The sequence below is a fragment of the Sander lucioperca genome, chromosome 6, assembly GCF_008315115.2.
Source record: "Sander lucioperca isolate FBNREF2018 chromosome 6, SLUC_FBN_1.2, whole genome shotgun sequence".
NCBI classification, from domain to species: domain Eukaryota; kingdom Metazoa; phylum Chordata; class Actinopteri; order Perciformes; family Percidae; genus Sander; species Sander lucioperca.
In genome coordinates, this window is record NC_050178.1 from 4260905 (window position 1) to 4282877 (window position 21973).

Consider the following 21973-nt stretch of genomic DNA (forward strand, 5'->3'; position numbering starts at 1 on the left):
ATGAAAGTGTGCACTAGATTTCACAGTAATCCATCCAATAGCTTTTGAGATATTTCGCTCAAAGCACAAATGTGAACCTCATGGTGGCACTAGAAGAAAAGTCAGAGGATCATCAAAGTCATGGCCATCAATATCTGCCTACATTTAATGGAAACGAATACAGTAGTTGTTGAGATCTTTCAGCCTGGACCAAAGTGGTGGACCTGCTGTCAGACCGACATTGCCATCTCTAGAGCAACGACTTTAGCAAGGCAGACAGCAGTTTCAATCGTGAAAAATAATGTTTTAGGTAGTGTAACAATTAGCTAAAGTCCTGTGTAGTGGCCTCCTCACTCTAGTGTTCTTCCTTTTTTGTATACTGGGAAACACTGATGATCAACCATGAACTTGGTGTAAGCACATCCAAAATTAAACTAAAGTGTTAAAGGAAGCGAATCTGGCAAAGTGATTGCAGTGTTTTTGAAGAGTAGAGGAGAATGTTGTCCTAATGCATTGTCCTTTAAGCGTTTGCTTAGTACTTTAATATACAACATCTGAAATGATAGTCTTTGTCCTACCTTCCCAGTGGACTTTACTCCTTTCCAGACACAAAAGTAACAGATGATCCAGGACAACAGAAGACACAGAGCCAGCTCCCATCGTATGCCGCCTAACTCATGGATACTTCCTGTGACATTCAAAACTCTTCTCCTGCAAATCACATTTTCAGTTATAGTTCATAAAAGTCAAGTCACTTACAGAGCTTATTGTCACATTTGGATTTAGTTATACTTAGTCATATAGTCATACTCACTCCCAAAACTCTCTCACTGGTGATGTTGCATTTTCAGCTACAGTCCAGTTCAAATCAGCAGGCCTTCGATCAAACTCAACACAGGTCTCTGTTGCAAAGGCATACACAATGTTTTAAGGCATTCAAGGACATACACACACATTATCAAATTGTTCTTTTGTCAAAGCCTTCATTTTACTTATTTTACTACAGAAATGGAATGGGGTACATTTCTATATGGCCTTGTATATTAATAACAAAAAACATTAAAGTGAAAACCAGAGGTGTCAAGTAACGAAGTACAAATACTTCGTTACCTTACTTAAGTAGAAATTTAGGGTATCTATACTTTACTGGAGTAATTATTTTACAGCAGACTTTTGACTTCTACTCCTTACATTTTAACGCAATTATCTGTACTTTCTACTCGTTACATTTTAAAAATAGCCTCGTTACTCCTATTTCAGTTCGGCTTGTTTTCATTCCGGCTTATCATCGTTCAAAAAAACACACACAAAAAAAAAAAAATATCCAGATAAATCGCGCCATCCGGGAGTGAATTTGATTGTGGTTGGATGAGAAGTATAAACATATACCATTCCTGCACAGACCTGGTGCTAATACGGCACCGGTGCCTTAACGACCGTTATCTACTGGACAGAATAGCAACGCGGATTTCGGTGCCTTATTTAGGTGCCACTTAAATGACTGCGCTTCTCTCTGATGCTCCGAAAACGGACGTTAGAGGGAACTGAAACATCGCCGCACAGGACGCTAGTTAACACAACACTCGACAGCAGGTAACGTTAGCCTACCGTTAGCTAGCAGCTGGAGTAAACACGGTTAAAATGCTGACAGCTAAATGGTGTAAAAGTGTGTCTGTATTTCACTGTAAAGGATTGTAACACCAGACTGTAGCTGCCGTTATCTGAAAAACACAGAAGAGATGTGTCACCTTTATAAGCCCTTCTGAGTTTGCACGTATGATTTTAATATAACATTATAGCCATTGTGGCCTTTAGAAAAATGTTTTTTTGTGGAGGTGGGGTAGTGCACTATAGGCCCCTGTGGGGCGGGCTAAGCTTTTGTCCTTAATGGCATTTTTTCCCCCTTACATTACTTTTACTTTTATACTTTAAGTAGTTTTGAAACCAGTACTTTTACACTTTTACTTGAGTAAAAAGCTTGAGTTGACACTTCAACTTCTACAGAAGTCTTTTCAAACCCTAGTATCTATACTTCTACTTGAGTAATGCATGTGAATACTTTTGACACCTCTGGTGAAAACAATGGAATTGTGCTTAGAGTTTAGCGAAATAAATCTTATTCTATTTCTGTGGAGTCGTGTTGTTAATAGGTTCAAGTTGCCAGAACTGTGTGTTGCATAGTTCCCACATACATTTGTGTGTATACAATAGAGACATTTCCAGGAAATATCACACCAGACACCCAGTCCGTAATGCTGCAAATATATAAATATTGCAATACTTTCATAAGTGGGCCATAAGCTTAATCACCATTATGTTACCTCATTCAGCAATAGTTACTTAACATTGACATTTATTTTAATGAAAATGTTTCGAGATTACAGCTTTAAGTATGTTATGTAACGTAAAGTGAAGACTAAGCCAGGCAGAGCAAACCTGGCACCTCAAGACTTAAAATATTTCCAGCATCTGGACTTTGCACTCCAGATCCCAAACCAGATGCTCAAATTAGGCAAAAACCTGATTAATCTGTAAAGCAAACAATAACATGATAACTAATACAACACAACACAAATAATCAGGCAATAACATGATGATTTCTCAAAACTTTCCCTAAACTAATTTTTTAACTGAAGTTTCATAATAATCAAGTTATTTGTTTGTTTGTTTGCGTTTCTATTTCAGTCAGATCACATAATGGGACATACCTGTGTTCCAGCTGTTTCTGCAACTTGCCCAGGGAAGTTCAGTGTTGAAAGAGCAGAAGAGATACAGGAAAGCCCAGGCCAATATGATTATGTAATAGATGCTGGAGTATAAAACAACCACCTGACTGCCGTAACCCATCCCTGACAAAAACAAACAAACACAAAGTCTTTAAATCACAAGCTCAACGCTTGAAAGTAAGCATAGTTATACTATAGTTTTAGAATAAAGCATGTTGGCTGAGCCTTTTTGTGCCAAAATATCAAAGACTAGTTTGATTATAATTGGTATGGAAAATCTTAAAACTTAAATGAAAAGGAAAATATTGCAGTAATTACATTGATTAAATAAACATTGACACGTTTTAGGGTGCTTATTTGTTGTTACTCACATTTAAATACAATCAATGTCACATGATATATTTTTAATAATGACATTGCCCAAGAACAGGCTGTTATTGCAGAGTAAATGCAGTGGAGTGAACAATTGTTCTAATATGATTTACCAAAGATATGTGCGCTTGACTGCATGCGCACATGGTCCAAAGATAGACACACATTTTTGTAACTCATTACACCTCATGTAATAGCTTACAGGAGGCAATATTAACCCAATGTCAAAGACTGTTCAAAGACTAAATCCCTGTTAATTATGATTCACCAAACCTGACACAGTGTGTTGGGTGGACAAGTTTTTTTTTTTTTACGTCAGAGACAAAGCTTTACATGTAGTTGATTCCCTTTGACAGTAATGCAGTTTCTGTCAACATCAAGACTTGTCTAGACTCATACAGTATCTTGAAGGTGTGGATTTTTTTTTGGATTAGCAATGCTTTTCTATTCTATAGGAGGTGAAATCACCTATATCACATATGCCTGCAAGATTTGTAGCACAAGTGTGAGCACACAAAACAACATCTGCAGAAAGACAGAATGTGATAGATAGGTTGTAAGATCCCACCACTGGTAATTACTGACCTTCTTACGATTAAACATATATCTTTTTATAAGAAATTGAGAAAATACAATCTAGTATTGCTATTCTCATTACATACTTCATAATATCGATAAGCACATTTACAAATGTTGTCTGTATTTTCAAATTTCTTGATGTGTATGAATGTTTTGTGAGTGCATGAATTTTGTAATTTGTGATGTAAAGGATTAGATTTGAGAGGTTGCATTTAAAAAAATATAGAAGCACTTCATATACTTTTCTTCAGGACTTAAAGGCCCATCCAGACATGTTTTGACTATGCCATACACATATATTTATGTTTAAATACATGTATGTATTTGATTTCACATGGATACTTTGATAGCAATTATACATCTTTACCTTCAAAAAGTGGACAAATTTTCCTCCAGCAGGTAATACTTCCCTGTTTCGTGTACTGGCCGAGAGACGTCTCCAGGAGAAACAGGGGGATGCCGCAGGTAAAGAGGAAGAGGACATAAGGGATGAAGAACACCCCTTGGGAAAACAAAGTTACACCACATAAGTTGTTGGTAGGTTGAACACCTATCGCAATTCACAAGAATCACATTGAGATGTGTTGAGCATGAGAGAGCTCAAATGTTAGTAAAATGAATATTTAAAATAAATATTGTGAGCTCCTTTTCCAGCATCAGTTCAGCAGTCTGGGCATGTTCAGCAATTTTAAGTTTCCTTTAACTTCTGTGGTGCTGTCTTCAACTGTATCCTGTATTTTTGTATTTGCAGTGTGTTTTTTTATGACATGTGTATGTGTTGTCAAATTGGTAAAAGTTTCTTAATTCGTGTTATGCATATGTTATCAAAGCAGAAGATATGTTTTCTTAACTTACTGGTGCTTTGTCTATTTGCTTGTGGTTTCTTAAGTTGCAGTGGGCTGTGATCTCTTGGCTACTGTACATCAACATCACAGTTGGGTGGAAAGTTCATGTGTTTAACCCTACCACACTAATGATGTGAATGTATTGGAGCGCATTGCATTTAACACAGGAAAATGAAAAAAAAAGTCTTTGAGATCTTTGCTTGTAATTATGAGATACAGAAGTCATAATTACGAAATATAGCCTCAATTTAGTTTTCTTTGGTGACTGCATTATGCATACCAATGAATGTGGACAGAGAAAGCAGCTCCTGCCAGAGGCCAGCACAAGCAGGGGTTTATAGTCTGTGTGTGTTTACTCTTTAGGAGTGGCTTTATAGTTTTTGGTGGGGAATATTTACATTCTGAATTTAGATTCTGGCTGATAATACATAGACACACATTATTATGATAAAAAAAGATCTTGCTGTCGTAGCTTTCAATCTTAACTCAATATTTATTTCTTGTTGCCATTAAGTGCTAACAAAGTTTGTACTGGACATGTACTTGAATGAAAAATGAAAAAAGTAGCAGTGTTGTTCCAAATGTCTATGTATGACTATTTGACTATAATGAAACTTACCTCCTCCATTTTTGTAGCACAGGTAGGGAAACCTCCACACGTTTCCTAAGCCTATGATTTGTCCAGCAACAGCCAAGAGGAACTCCATTTTGCTTGACCACTCTCCTCTGGCCAGGGTGCTGGGTGCAGGATGGGCTGTGTCCATATCCAGCTTGAACTTGACCTCTGGACCATAAGGCTTGTCCATCACACTGTAACGAGAGAAGAGTTGACACAATGTGTTTAGATAAAAGATCCATAGGATTTCTGATCAGAGCAGATTCTCTCAGAGGTCCTGTGTGTCCAAAAATAAAAGAAATATCAGAGGTGTACAGTGACAAAATTACAATGTTCACAACATGGTTACATATTACATTTTTTAAAACTATGCCCACCTGGCCCGTAATGAGAGCTAATCAGCACCTATCTGCGTAAATCAACCACCAGAACTTTAGGTTACTTAACTTTGATAACCACTTAATATGCAACTCCACTGTATAGCCTACTACTGACTTACAGTGTAGGCTACTACTACAAAGACATATCACAATGAAAATGTGGAGTAATCAGACATTAGCGTCATGGAGTCATGGCAGTGTGCTACCCATCCGGCCCGTTATGAGAGCTAATCAGCACATATCTGCGTTAATCAACCACCAGAACCGGACCGTGTGTGCGCGTGCTTACTCGTGCCCGTAGCAAGATACCTGTCAAGTTTGAAATCCATCGGACTGACGGTTCTAGAGATATGCACATAACACACACACACACACACACACACACACACACACACACACACACACACACACACACACACACACACACACACACACACACACACAGACGTTCATGCAATTTATAGATAGATAGCAGGAAAAGAGTTGTTTGTTTATTCAAAGTCAAAGACAGTCCAAAGTAGTGCAACTTTGCACATTTTTGTGGGTCTGAGGTGTATGTTACATTTTAGCTGCCAAAGCTCCGCTGCTCTCTGTCTCTGGTCCTCAGTGTGAGAGGGGGAGTGGCCATCGGCTAGAGTGGCAAAAGCCAATGTGTGCTTCTTTTACCTATTTATTTAACAATATCTTTTGCATGTCTAATCCAAACAACGTCAAACTTGGCACTGCACTTACTCATGCCCATAGCAAGACATCTGTTAAGTTTGAAATCCATCGGACTAACGGTTCGAGAGATATGCGCATAACACACACACACACACACACACACACACACACACACACACACACACACACACACACACACACACACACACACACACACAGACAGACAGACGTTCCTGCAATTTATAGATAGATGACAGAAAATGCAGACAAACATAATATGTCCAATAATAAGTCCTATAAGTAACTACTTGACTCTTGATCTGTTGAAGATGCCCATGATTGGCAGCGATGGAAGAAGTACTGTTATGATATTAGGATAGGTTCAGGAAGTGGGCAGGACATAAGGGGTGTGGTGTGTGAATCAATTAAGCCCAACAAGACACAGGTGTTTTGGGATGCATCAGGCCAGCAAGCTGCAATGTTGCTGCATACTGGGGGTTTCATTCAGATGGATTGAGAAGAGAGACAGAAGGCTGCTACAGGCTGAGGCTGGACAACCAGTGCCACGCTGCTACATGGAAAACTATTGGGGAAACACACCGAGAAAAAGACTTTCTGATTGAAGATAAAAAACATCTGCGTCGGATGTCCGTCAACTTGGGGGGGGGGTGGGTGCATGGCTTGTTTTTACATCGGGCCAGCTGCTGATTTTACAGATTACTATGTGCAGATTTTCCCCACTTTTTCGTGACACTCAAGCAGAGTGACCAAGCTAACACTGACAGTTCAGTGCTGTGAATCTTAAACTGAGATTTTTGAAAAAGGTCAGAGGAGTGCCTCTTGCTGAACAATTTATATTTTTTATTTGTAAGTAGCTTTGCCCGTTGTAAAAACAAACCATGCACACCCCCAGTTGAAAGACAACCGAGGCAGATATGTAATACAGATTTATAAACTGCCGACAGGTAATCACACTGTGGTGCTGCTCAGGTCGGCAAGTTTGCTGGCGGGTTTTGACGAGTGCCACAGATCGCCTGCCAGTGCTTGGCGACTGCCACAGACTCCTCGATGCGCTGACTACTGATCGACGCCTCTCTGACGACCATGGCAGTTGCCATTGAGGCGTCGGAGAATCTCGAGAGTGAAATAAAAATGCTTGTTCAGAATCGTACCCTGCTTCTTCGCCTGTAAGCTCTGAGTCCAACCCAGTCATCCACTACAACTGATGTGTTATGGGAGAAAATGGACACATTTGGTGTGTGTGACTGAAGTAGGCTAGAGAAGTGTTCTGACCAAGAAAAGCTAAAAAGATTGGGACGTAAACAGAAAAGGCCATATCCAGTGTAAAAAAACATTCCGCACATTTTATGTAGGCCTACATTTAATAAGGAGTGCAAGGGTACAAGGGTGGTGTCCCTACACATTACACCCTCCTGTTTCTTTTCACTAGAGAAATTCCTCCCCTTGGTGTAAGGTTGAAACCAAGCCAAATACAGCATATGGCATAACTGTCATGTTTATCATCTATTCAGTTCATGTCCTATAAATGGTGTCATTGTTGTCCTGGAAGACAACACTCTACTGGAACAGAACAGTTCCACACAAACACAAGAAGAGCATGTTCACTCACAATGGTCCTTATTCATTTAACACTACCAGCTATAACAAAAATTCAGATGCTGTGTGTCTTACGTCAGTCTATTTTGTTCTGTTTGTTTGCTCAATAGGCCCTAAGCAAATGTATAATTGCATCCTAAATATTTTCCAGCACCACTACAAGAGTTGCATTAGAAAAGAGCTGTCATTAACTAGAGTGACTCCTTTGTATCTTGTACTCAGCACATCAAGGTTAGGGTGACCAGATTTCCCGGAACTAAAACCGGGACACTTTGCGCGTGACCGTAGTGCTATTCACACGCTTTTTAACATGAACATGTGCCAGCCCAGGTAAGACATAGACATAGACAGATTAGACACAATTTTGCCAACAACACGCAGGCCTACTGCTCACAACATAATGGGGTATCAGTTAATATTTATGAATTTTCTTGGTATGTATGTGTATTTTTCAGAATTAAAGCATTCTTTTGGAAAATGCACCCACTGAACTTGTGAAAAACTTTGTGAAAAGGCATTTTTCATTGCATGGAACTAAACAAATAATTTGGAACTGCTGCCACAGGCTTGAACTAAAGTTATGGTAACATTTTACGGTAAGGGTACATGAATTATGAATTCATGCATGAATTGATTCATGATTTGTGAATTACTTCATTCCTTTATATCTTATGAATCATCAGGAATTGACATGAGTTCATAGCCTCATTCATGACCTCATACACATGAATGAACAACACATCAACTAAAGCATTAGGTAAGGTAGCTACATCATTATGCACAAGTTGTGTTCAAATCTGAATTTGCGCAGTGATGACCACATTCTTTTGCAGAAAAACAAATAATCATGATCATGCTTAATAAATCATAATTCATAATATGTGCCCACGTACCTAATGCTTTAGTCGTGTTGTTCATGTATGAGGTCACAAATGACAGACTATGAACTCATGTCAATTCCTGATGATTCATGGGATATTAAGGAATGCAGTAATACATAAATCATGAATTACATAATGCATAATAATACATAGCCTACATCAATTAATTCATGCATGAATTCATGATAATTCATGTACCCTTACCGTAAAGTGTTACCAGTGTTATGTGGTAACCAACAACACACACACACACACACACACACACACACACACACACACACACACACACACACACACACACACACAAACAAATGTAATCTCATTTGATAGAGCATGCAGATAGCTTCCCTATTGGAAACATTAATTCTGTATATTTGTTAGAGGAGTGAATTTGCTCAAGAATCAATTTGTTGGCTGAAAGCCTACTGTGAAATTGTGCACAGGTGTCAGCAAAATTGGCCCGTGTGATGAGTAGCGTCTTTAAGGTGGGAATGGTCATACGGTTCCTCTCGTCAGTCCATGTGTTGTTCATGAGCGAAAAGATCCGCTCAACGGGAGCATTTGTGCCCGGTAGACACATGGCGAACTGACAAAGGAGACCTACATTTTTTAACGGAATCTCCTTGCTTTTGAAATGCACGAACATTTCCACCCAGCGCTCGTCCACTGACTGGACTGGTTAAACGAGACAGATAAGAAGAGGCATTGCGACAATGTTTACAAATATACATTGTAACGCTGGCTGCACACATTATGCAGACGCTACGATTGACTGACACACACACACACACACACACACACACACACACACACACACACACACACACACACACACACACACACACGCACACACACATTGTTAAAATCATACGCTGGACGCTTTATTAGTCTTTCTGCATGGATTTAGTTAATGATCAGGCTATAATAAGACCACGTTGGCTATGTAATCGCTGACAATTGGGACAATTTCATAGTGGTTGGTGTAAACCGAGACATTTTAGCGTCCCAACAGGCTTTTGTCGGGACTCGGGACACGCAACTCAAAATCGGGACTGTCCCGGTCGAATGTCTGGTCACCCTAATCAAGGTGCAGGATATATATGCCTGGCCTCATTAAAGGAGTTAAGGTATATGTAACGTAACTTTGTTACGGACTGTAGTTGACTAAAATAGAGCAGAATTTGCTATAAATGTCACAACGAAAAAACAATCTCATCCCTTCCTTGCAGTTCGCAATTGCTTGTAATATATCTGGAAAATGATTTGTGTTTCATCTGCCACAGTACGCTTGCTCGCTCGCTGTATGTTAAGAAGATTGAAGCAGCCATGCTAGTGGCTCTCTGAGGCTGTTCTTTGGCATAATGGTACTTTGAGCTGAATGCTAACATCTGCATGCTAACATGCTAATGATTAGCATGTATAATGTTTACCATCTTAGTTTAGCATTTTAGCATGCTAACATTTGCTAATAAGCATTAAACACAATGGCTGATAAAAATGACATTAGTCTTAAATGTTTTTACTCATAAAACCATAGTATTAGGCAAATTAAAATGCTTGTGGCACAAGACGAAAAGTCTGGGGATCACCAAAGTCAGTAGGATCTATATCTACTGGGAGACATGGAGTTCTGTACAGCATTTCAAGGCAATCCAACAGTTCTCGAGACATTTCAGTCTGGAACAAAGTGGTACACTGCCATTCCTAAAGCCACTGCGCTAACATGACTAAAAAGTAGTGTACCATGATGATCACCAGGCACAACACCCCAGTATTAGTGGGCGGCTGTGGTTCAGGTGCTAGAGCAGTCACCTACCAATCGGAAGGTTGGGGGTTTGATCCCTGGCCCTGCAAGACACTGAACCCTGAATTGCTCCCAATGCTGCGCCATCAGTGTGAATGTTTATCTGATGAGCAGGTGGCACCTTGTAAGGCAGCATCGGGCACCAGTTTATGAATGTGTGCTAATGGTTCCTGTACTCTGTAAAAGGGCTTTGTATTTATATAAATACAGTTCATTTCCATTTATTATGTTTCAGCTTTTAAAAAACAAAACATTGGAAAGATATTTTGTTTGGCTGAGGCTGGAACACTATCTCAAATTAGTTGCACAGGAATGTAATTCCAGGGAGACAGGGTGACCAAAGGAGAAATATATTTTGCACCAGACTGCCTTTCAGCTATCACCTTAACTGACTGACTAAAGATCACAAAACCTTCAGGAGCCTGGTGGAAAGTTACAAGCTGAACATGCATGATCAATACTGACCAGTGTGTAAATACATGAGGAGGAGGCAAAAAATCCACCCAGGTGCCAAAAACAACTACTGTCAACAACTTATGGTGGTTTTCCAAAACAAATCTCAGATTACATTTTTGCTCTAAATGTGAACAAAACTTGGCATGCAACCTCCATGGAATAGGTGTTGGTCAATTTCTATTCCAGTCCACCATCAACAAGGAGGCGTGGATTCAGTGGTGAATCATTTTCTATTTGTTTTTGATTATCTTTCTGGGATGGTCAGATAATCAAAACCCCAGAAAAACCTCCATTCTTTTGTTCTGCAACTTAATAGCTGTTTTCTTATAGAACTTATGATGCTGAAAAATTCAAACACAATCTAAGAATCTAAAAACAATCATGGCTAAAGTACATTTTGAAAGAGTTTGTTATTATGCAATTTGCATGAGCATAATTCAGCAGCAATGATCACAGAGCCTACGGTGTTACACTAAACAAGGGAAATAGCTGCTCTCACTGCAGCATAGTCAGTAACCTTTGGCCTACATAATACGGCTAGAGGCGCTAAGCAGAAGTGCAACCATAAAAGCCCCAGCTGTCTCTGAACTGCAAGGATACAATTTGTTTCATATTCAAGAAACTAAACCATTGAAGTGTACACTCACAATTTATACAAAGGACAAATAATAAAGACAAAAAAAATTGCGACCTTAAGGGAAACAGGATTGGTAAAGAGTACCTGAGAGAGGTCGCTCCACGTCTGTAGTCTGTGGTTCTGAGTTATGCTTCCATTTAGCCCTAGTTGGGATTCATCTGGTGCCTTTTGGGGAAAATAAAAGTCTCTCCAGGACAAGTGCTCTTCCCAGCTCTGACCATGTGTGAGCCCATGAGAGCTGTTTTTGTACAACAATTAGAGAAAAAACTGGCAAGAGGACAGAGTGAGAGAGGAGGGGGCGGGGGTATTATGTATTTCTGAATAAGAACTTAAGGCGGAGACTGTTCATGGAGGACACAAAGAGGAGGGGATTTGCACTGTAGCTGCATGGCTCTGTGGGTGGTAGGTCGTCATGTGTTCAACACTTTGTTTCAGACAGGAAAATCTGAATAACTTTGATCTAGAGAGGATTTTTATTTTCTTTTAGCGACACCAGCAGGTTGATATTTGAGTAAACTGTCTGAACAATGATTTGAATGGATATGATTCCCAGAGGGTGATTCCTAATAACTTGTTTTAACTTTTCACAGAGGGAAATCAGGTTTTTTTATTTTTTTTATTTGTCAATACTTTGCAAAACTAATGACATTCCCATCAGCCTCAGCTCAACTAGAGTTTAGATTCTCGGCCCGAGCCCGAGCCCGACCCGAGCTAGACCGGACCTCGGGTCGGGCTCGGGCCGTTATTTTCCGCCACATCCTCGGGCCGGGCCCGGGCCCGGGCCGGGCCGGGCCCGGGCCCGGGCCGGACCTTTGATCAAGCAATTTTTTTTTTTTTTATCCATTACCTTATTATCCTATTTGGGTGGGGAGAAAGCTATGCCATAATCAGAAATATTATAAATATATATATAGGCTATATAACAAATGTGTAGCCTACAAAAGTTAGGCTGCAGTTACAAAATGCAGCACTTCATGCGCGGAGTCTCCTCCTCTCGCACGCATCACACCGGGAGCTTGAAGATGTAAAGAAAAAAAGAAAAAAAGAAAAACAGGAGAATTAACTTTGAGTGTGGAGGAAAGTCGGAGGTATGGAAGCAGTTTAAACAAGTCGTGGGCAGTGACAACAATATGTTGTTCATCATTGTTTCTTTTTTTTTTACGTTTCTTCATTCGGATCCATTTGCGATCCGTTCCATTCTAAACAAACAGCGCAGTTTACATGCTTCGTCCTTGTTGTATTATTCTAAACAGATTTCTGTAGTTCAAACAACTCTGAATTGTAGTTGAGAACGTCAGTTATAACGGCCTACGTATTAAAAAAATTGTCGGGTTTAAATCGGGCTCGGGCTCATAATTACAGTTAATGTGTCGGGCCGGGCCGGGCTCGGACGCAACGTGCTCGGGCTCGGGCAGGTTCGGGCTTGATTTTTTGGGCCGATCTAAGCTCTAAGCTCAACCTTGTGTTAATTGCTAATGCTACAGATTTACTATCTTCACTAAAATGGTGAAGATGCAACATAATAACTGCTATCAGCATGCAGCATGCAAAGTTCACTCCCATTCATTTCATGATTCACATGCAGTGGGCCCTCATAGTATTGTTAACGATTAACCATTTTGTGTTGCTAACTCTGAATCATAGACTAAAAATAATGGATGAAGCTTCTGGGTCCGAAAAGTGAAGCCAATGTAGCAGTAAACTTGCATTCTATCCGATTTCCAGCAGGGGGCGACTCCACTGGTTGCAAAAAGAAGTAGGCTACGTTTCTTTAGGAGTTTATGGGAAAATGACCCTAATTCTATGGTGGCCGACAGTGGCAAACGCCCTGCAACTTAAGAAAACACACGCAAATAGACAAAACACAAGCAAATTAAGAAAACAACTTCATTAATTTGACAACATATGTGCAGCATTCAGCAAACGCGCTGCAAATACCACAACACAACCAAATACATAAATGCACTGCAAATAAAAAACGATGCAAAAAGAAAAGCACGCAAACCCAGAAAAAAGAAGCGATGCAAAAAGAAAAACAACTTCATTAATTTGACAACACATGCGCGGCATTCAGCAAACACACTGCAAATACACACAACACAACAAATATGAACCGATGCAAAAAGAAAAGCACACAAACCCAGAAAACAAATGCAACAAAAAAACGCTGCAGATCCAGATTACACAACGGAAGTTCTCCAGACCTCTAGAGGGAGCAGCTAGTGGAACAGCTTGATTTTCGACCTCATGGGGAGGGAGGGAGAGAGGGGGGGAGAGAGAGAGAGAGAGAGAGAGAGAGAGAGAGAGAGAGAGAGAGAGAGAGAGAGAGAGAGAGAGAGAGAGAGAAACTGCATAGACTGTAAATATTAAATCTATGTTTGAGATATGTTTTCTCTCATTTGGTGGGTGTGTCTTGGCTCGGGTCACAGGTGATACTCAATCAGCAGAGACGTCTGTAAACTCGTGGTGATAAAACATTTAAAACTGCATCAGCGTTTAATGTTGACGTCGAGGTCCGAAATTACTGAAGTGTAGGCCTCCTGATTATAGTAACAATACTAATACAGTAATACTGTGATTATACAACAACGGTTACCAACAAAATAAGTGATTAATCTGTATTCATATTGTGGAGCAATTCGCTCTTGAAATACAAAAAACAGACAAGATTTATAGTCCCTCCCTGTTTAGTAAACCAGCCAATTTACCGTGGGATTTATCAAACTGAATAAATCCCGCTCGCACATATAGTAAACACAAAACTGCTTTGCTAACTCCAACGTGTTGTAAGTAAGACATCTGCCGAAGAAGTTATTGTATTCATTAGCATGATTGCTGTACTGTTTAGTTCACAAACATCCAACACACCAAAGTACAAACACATAGCGGACCAGACGCAAGCTTTTATTTTGAAAAGCCGAAGCTTGGGGACGCGGCACCAGCCGGGAGGGCATGAGACGGGAGCATAGACTGTATATTAATAATATATTATGTTATTAATAATAATAATAATAATAATAATAATAATAATAATAATAATAATAATATGAATTTAATATCGGTTAATAACGGTCGAAAATCAAGCTGTTCCACTAGTTTCTCCCTTTAGGGGTCTGGAGAACTTCCGTTGTGTAATCTGGATGCTGCGTTTTTTTTGTTGCATTTGTTTTCGGGGTTTGTGTGCTTTTCTTTTTGCATCGTTTCATATTTGCAGCGCGTTTATCTATTTGGTTGTGTTGTGTGTCTTTGCAGCGCGTTTATGTATTTGGTTGTGTTGTGTGTCTTTGCAGTGCGTTTATGTATTTGGTTGTGTTGTGTGTATTTGCAGTGCGTTTGCTGAATGCCGCGCATGTGTTGTCAAATTAATGAAGTTGTTTTTCTTTTTGCATCGCTTCTTTTTTCGGGGTTTGCGTGCTTTTCTTTTTGCATCGTTTTTTATTTGCAGTGCGTTTATGTATTTGGTTGTGTTGTGGTATTTGCAGCGCGTTTGCTGAATGCTGCGCATGTGTTGTCAAATTAATGAAGTTGTTTTCTTAATTTGCTTGTGTTTTGTCTATTTGCGTGTGTTTTCTTAAGTTGCAGGGCGTTTGCCCCTGTCGGCCACCGTATAATTCTCACTTGATTCAGTCAATAATATTTTCATAATGAGTTCATGGCCTCAATCGCTAGTTTCAAGTCTTCTTCAAGTCTTGTTAAAAAAACAAGATGGAGGTTGCAAAATTCAAGACTTCAAAACAACACACCACAAGCCTATTGGTGACGTCACTGCTGCTACATCCACTATTTGTACAGTCTATGCTCTGAATAAACTGAAATTGGAGAAGTTGAGGATTTTGGTCTCCAGTACAATGCACGATCATTGATGATCGTGCATTGTAGTGCTGATCATCCAGGTCATTTTAAATGAGGAAGTTGAACTTTTTTGGCTTCATGCGCCACTGAGCTAGCCTGGTCCTTCCAGACTCTCGTACATTTCATTTGTACAGAGAGTCTGGCCACTCTCCATTGACAAGTGTTAACTTCCTTGAAGGCGGGTACTCTGTTGAAGTTTAAAACCATTGGATCTGCCCAGAGCCACTCTGGATCTGCCATAACCAATCGCTAACTTTTGGTCGTGACGTATGTCATGCGCATGTGCAACAAGAGGGGAGATTGACAATTATCGGCTTATATTTAGCATTAGCATCGCTAGCGTTAGCCTTAGCCAACTCCTTCACCACTAACTGAAAATAATAATTAATGATTTGAAAAAATCTAACTTTTCCCGAACCCCGTGGGGAGGAGGGCCACAACACCATGGCCACCAACACAACTCAGGAAATATTGTTCTTGCTGGATATTCGGCGTTGCTGCCACAATGGACCGAATGGCTTCGCTCGCATCTTTCTCGCGCACGTCCTAACATCATCGTTGATCGTTCGCAGCCACTCCCTCTGTTTGCTGATTGGACCGCCAAATATTTGGCTGGAGAAAACCCAAGAATATACTGCGAACCCAGACGGAGTACTGAAGAGAAATGAAAATTGAGCGGAAGTACGTAGGAAGGCAGAGCCATGCTACCACTGAGCAGCTCTCAAAAGAATGAACGGGGCACAACCTTTAAAGTTGTATCCAGGTTTTATTGTACATGCTCAGTCAGCTTTGCAGTTATGCTCCCAGCTCCCTCGTCTGCACTTCTGACACAAACCTCTTTTTTTTTTAAGGGACTGTTCGTTATTTATTTAAGGGGCCACCAGAGGAGTTTTGGGACCTTTAGGCTAAAAAGACTTTACCCTCCCCTCGCCAGTAATAATTTTTTCTATGACCCTCCAAAATGATTTGAAAAAGAGGCGTGACCCTCCCCTTATGTGCTAGTTTGCACTTAGCAAAGATGTACAGATGCCATTTGATTTTTAACAGCCGTGACATACATGAGTTAACCTCTGCATTCTCATCTTACATATCATACTCCTCTGTTATGATGTGGTGGCCATTTCAGTAGATTATAGACTCACTAACATTGTTGTGGAAACACAATAAGCATGGAAACTAAACACACACTTCCTACATTACTACATTACTTCAAATACTAAGTTACTCCTCTAGTAAACTAGTATTCACATGAAAAAAAACAATAAAACATTGAGACCATTCAGCAAAGGACACTGGGAAATAACAAATCCAACACTGGTTGCTATGGACTCGTCACTAGGCTTCCTCAGTCATTACATATTACATATTTTAGCACATAGGTAAAGCTGCCGAAGCTGAACATTATATTCCAAAACATATATGTTTATTAAAGCAGATTTTAAATTAAATTGTAACAATTTAACAATTCGCCCTTTCCAATCGCGGCACGGCTGTCTTGAAACGCAATAGGCAGACGGTGGTGGAATGCCCCGACACTTAAATTCAACTAAAATGTAACAGTGAACAATCAGTGTTCGACCTACAGTCTGTTGAGATGCCTCTCCAAACGCAGAAATGAAGCGCAGTCACACCATAAAACGTTAAGACACGTTGAGAAAAAATATCCGTATTTTGCCGTAATCCAATGACACGGAAAAAAAGTAATCCACAGTGATCAGTAGAGCCACAAAAAGGGTCAGCAAGGCCTATGCGCGTCACATTCACCAGCCAGCTCACAGTTGGCACGGCAAGCTGTCCAGACTAGTGCAACAGTAATTTTCGTTTTTTTGCGTCCTGCTGCTCCCATCGTCAGCCAGGTAATATTTTTTTACTAAAGCAGTATATGAAATCTGATGTATTACCTATCACCATTTAGTTATTTTGTGTTATTTAAGATATTTATAAAATATCTGGTCATGCCAGATGTAATTATTTAAACAATGCAATTACCCGTTTCAGCCACCAGGGGAGCAGTGCACCTGCACCCCAGCAAACTCATGGGTCAGACCCATCTGGTAGCGAAGGAGGGCCGAGACTAAGAGCTACATGGAAAAATATGCACCAAACAAGCCACTTTGAAATTTTGCTGTTTTCATGAATACAAAAGTTGGGTGACCCCTCCCCAGACTAAAAATGTTGGGTGACCCTCCCCTCAACAAAGAATAAAAAGACATAACCCTCCCCTATTTTCCTCCTGTGGTCCATTCCATAAATACCGAACGGTCCCTAAGTAATTGTGTAAGATGAGATTTATTGAAATGGGGACATTTCATCTGAAGAAAGGGAAGAATGTAAGATGAGATTTATTTGTAAATATTTAGTTAACAGATGACCTTTTTAGGGTTACTGAAATAAGTCACATATTTCCATTAATTTCTAGCTTCATAGTAGGGCTGGACGATTTTGGCTAAAATCATAATCACGATTAATCGAACAAGTTACCTCGATTACGATTATTTTTTTTTTCTTTTCTTATACTGTAAATATGTTCACAGTTATTTTTTCTAATGAAAGAGTGCATAATCCTATCTTTGTGATTCTAAAATAAGGAAACAACACACAGATAGCAATTAATGCTTATTTATTAAATATTTCAAACAACTGAACTGAAATCTACAACAGTAGATTTTACAATGAAATAAAAACGTCTTATAAAAAAGTAATTTCAGTTTTAATGTAAAAAAAAAAGTTTCCTAAAAATGTACAAAATAAATAATAAATGTCCATCATAAGATTAACGGGAACCTGTGGTTAACTGTCTTTTCGGAGTTAAACTCCACAAGCGTGTCCTGCGGCTCGCCGGCCGTCTCACACACACACACACACACACACACACACACACACACACACACACACACACACACACACACACACAGTCACAGTCTCACACACACACACACACACACACACACACACACACACACACACACGTCCACAGCGCAGCAGGCAGAGGCGGGGTCTGTTCCGAGTATAATAAAGCCCCGTCTGTGTTGAGCAAAACATTACGTGACTTACTACGAGAATGGACGTGCATTTAATATAGGAAAAGTGCACAAGTATTAGCATAATTTGTTGTTGTTGTATGTGACGCTAAGGTCTAGTGACGATGCTATGAAGACCGTTGCCGTGCTTGCGTCGCTCCCTTACCCCTCCTACCAGTCCCTATGGCCACTTGGCCAGTGGGAATGCAAACGGGAAAAAATTTTTTGGGGTAGAGTAGTTCTTAGAACTGCTTAGAAGTGTACTTTTCCTCTAAAAAGTACAAGTACTATCCGATCGGAAAGCACCTATGGTCGCAGACTGGACGGGGCGGAGTCACGTGAGGGGAAAGTACATTAACACACAGTGGGCGGCCGCGGAAATATTAATAGGATTAAAAGACCGAAATAACCGACTTGGTAAAATTACATCGGTTATAGGCTCTGAATTTCGGTTACAATTATTTTTCGATTAATCATCCAGCCCTACTTCATAGTGTATTCTGTTCCTTGAGTTAACAAGGGAGCTATCTAACATGTACCCAAGGGGGTAAGCTTTGCTTCAGAACTCGAACCTCCTATGGCGCCATTTTGATGCTACCAATTGATCACCCCCGTTAGCATTCCATTGACTGCCATTCATTTTGACGTCACTTTGACAGCAAAAAACTTTACATCTGAAGCGTTTAAAGACTTCTTTTGTCCATTGTTTATTTCTAAAGAAACACGACAATGTATAAAAGGCTCGCGAGAAGAGAGAGAGAAGCTCGCAGGCAGTTTTGACTTACATTAGCTGTTTAAGTTTAATTACTAATGTTAACTAGCATTTTAGTTAGCAATAATGAGCCTGTGTCCATGTTATCTCCTTACATATACCTATGCTCTCCGTCTCTGCAAGATTGGGAATGATTGAGATTTCTCTTGGCACAGCTACCAGAAGACTTACAACTTTCAGACACGTTGCTCACGTCACATTTACGTCGTCTCTCTCAGTTGGAGGCTGCGCAGTAACGCTCAGCGCTCACCGGAAAAGTGCTTCTAATATCCTTCACTGGTCTCCGTCCAGAGCAACGGGATCTGTTGGTGCATTATATACTGTCTAGTACTGGTTGTACCCTGCCTGTAATTGAGTAACAGTTAGGTTGGCGGAGGGATATGTTGATAAGATGATGAAGCACGTTTTGTTATGAGTCTTGAGTTGTCCTACGCTTAAAGAGTGTCATTAAAAATGGACCAAGTTACACAATCGAAGCTGTCTCCTGCTCTTACTCTATCCACGTCCCGAAAGTACTTGTATGTAATAACAACAAGTTAATAGTTAACGCGAACCATAACTAGCCTTATAATTGTTTAACACTAGAACGGCCATGACGGTCATTTTGAATGTTTTGAAATTTATATGTGTAATAACTTTGCTGAATAAAAAAATACAATCCTGCTGCTGCCTGACTTTTCCTAAAAGAGTCTGTATTTTAATTTAAAATGTTTTTTATATACATTACACAAAAGGCAAAGAAAATACAGTCACTTTTACCTATTTCGGCCATACACGGTCATATTGACCGCTTGGATTTTCGCGGTATTGTTTTTAATTTTTCGCGCGGTTGAAGATGCATCTTGGTTGCTTAGTAACTACCATAGTCTCTGTCAGAGAAACGTAACTAGCGGTCTCGAGTAACAAGTGTAGGCATCACCGATGGGCCGAAGGCAAAGCCAGAGTCGGTAACGTAGGCCACTACGGCGTGGATGGACTGAGTTCTGAATCAGAAGGCAAACACCGGGCGCTCGCTCTGTGAAAGGCGCGGAACACGTAGATGGCCGGTGGCTGTCTACGTGTTCATATAACTTTATACATCCTCGAACTGGCTGGAATCGTTGCACACATCCTCTCCAAGGAGTGCACCAGCAGTAAAATTGTCCGGGGGGAGTTCATGCAGTAGAGGAGCTGAGAGCGGAGTTTATGGAGGAAAAAAGGGCAGCGGCTCACGGTCCGAGCAGCGCTGCGCACCGCAGCAGACGTCAAAACGGAGGCTGTGCCAGGTTAGGTTATAGCTAAATGTTCAAATAAGATACTTTTAATTGTTATTTGGCTGTTATGAGTTAAGTTGAATGGATTTGCACACCATATTTTTCGGGATATGAATGTATGAAATAATTACGGTTTACTATGCCATGATATGAATTATTTAAACACGTATTACTACTCAAATGTATAATTAAACTCGTTAAAATGTACATTTCGGTGTAATTACGTTTTTCTAAAGATATCCTAACACAATACATAATACAATATCGCAATTAGGTATTTATCATGAGAGATTATAGAGTTTGGAATCTGGCGGTCAAAATGACCGCTCACGGCAGTTCTAGTAGTTATGGAATTCCGGCACTTCTAGTGTTAACAAGACTAGATCGAAACAGGGGCTGCAATCGAATAGTCAATTTTGCTTAGGAAGGTTCCTAACGGAGTGAAATGACCCGAAAGTAGTTAAGTGGCAGCCATGATAAGAGCCACTCGACTTGTCTTAGTGATAAGGAAAGGTATTTCAATGATCCTTTATCATCTCCTTTAGCATAGGATACACTGGACCATACTTTACGAAGGAGATAATGCTGTCCCACAATTACTTGCAGCAGCATAATTTAAAGCGACGCATCACCATTTGGCCATTCATAATCAGAATATTGGGCACAGAAGAGCCGGCCGTAACCCTGTATGCACCGTGCATATATTTTATTTTCTGAGACATTGAAAAACGTATAATGTACTGTAATTAATATTGTTGACAGCTCTGCTCTACCATGTTTACAGTTTAAAGAATATTGTATTTCTGTCACCCACCCGCAACCATCTAACCCTTACAACATATCTGTACTATAGATTCGTAGGCCTACCATGTTTATCCTGCATACATTTAACAATTATTTTCATAAAATCATCTAATTGGGATTCATGTGGATAAATATGAGTAGACAGGAGGGTGAGCGTGAGCAACCAATAATAATACACTTTGTTTGCATAACATCTTTCATACAAGAAATAGCTTAAAGCTCAGTGCTTTATAGTAACGAATTGACATGCAGCGAGTGCTTCACATGAAAAGGCATAATTAATGCAAAATAAGATGAGAAAGAAAGTGGTGATGAAGTAATATTTCCACCAGGTTGTACTGTACATGTTTATAAAGCCAGCATGAAACAACACAGTGAAATATCCAGATGTGCTTTCTGTAGTCCACCTTGGGAACAGTGTGGATTCATCACGGCAGACCCACGTCAATAACATCCGCCGTCGCATGATTACGTAGCAGAGTGTTAGGGCTCTCGGATTCTCCTTGCACGGCAGTTGTCTTTCCCTAATTCCTTTTGTATTCTCCTTCACATCTTTGCTTAACCACATGACGTTTACCATCGGGGTTAAGGAAAAGTGGTTAATAAAGGACATAGGAGGTAATTTTTTTTTACTTTTCTACCACAGTCCCAGTATATGTCTGCACTGTGAATGCTATATCTTGGAATGAGTGGAATCGCTGTTAAAGCTGCCTGAGG

General features: G+C 40.0%; 1 protein-coding gene across 3 annotated transcripts in view; it reads right to left on the reverse strand.

Moving 5' to 3' along the window:
* LOC116041575 (sodium- and chloride-dependent GABA transporter 2-like) overlaps positions 1-21973 on the reverse strand; it is a 29508-nt gene that overhangs the window by 6244 nt on the left and 1291 nt on the right. For 2 of the 3 annotated variants that reach the window (XR_004102983.2, XM_031287526.2), the window contains exons 2-6: positions 5121-5311; positions 4024-4158; positions 2688-2828; positions 794-881; positions 558-690 (exon numbers count right to left, since the gene is read on the reverse strand). Coding sequence is in view for 2 of the 3 variants with exons in the window: in XM_031287526.2 (XP_031143386.1) it covers positions 558-690; positions 794-881; positions 2688-2828; positions 4024-4158; positions 5121-5311 (688 nt within the window). In the remaining variant the exon portion in view is untranslated. Of the gene's footprint in view, positions 1-557; positions 691-793; positions 882-2687; positions 2829-4023; positions 4159-5120; positions 5312-11639; positions 11886-21973 lie in introns of those variants that run through there. The other variant, XM_031287527.2, reaches the window with a different exon arrangement.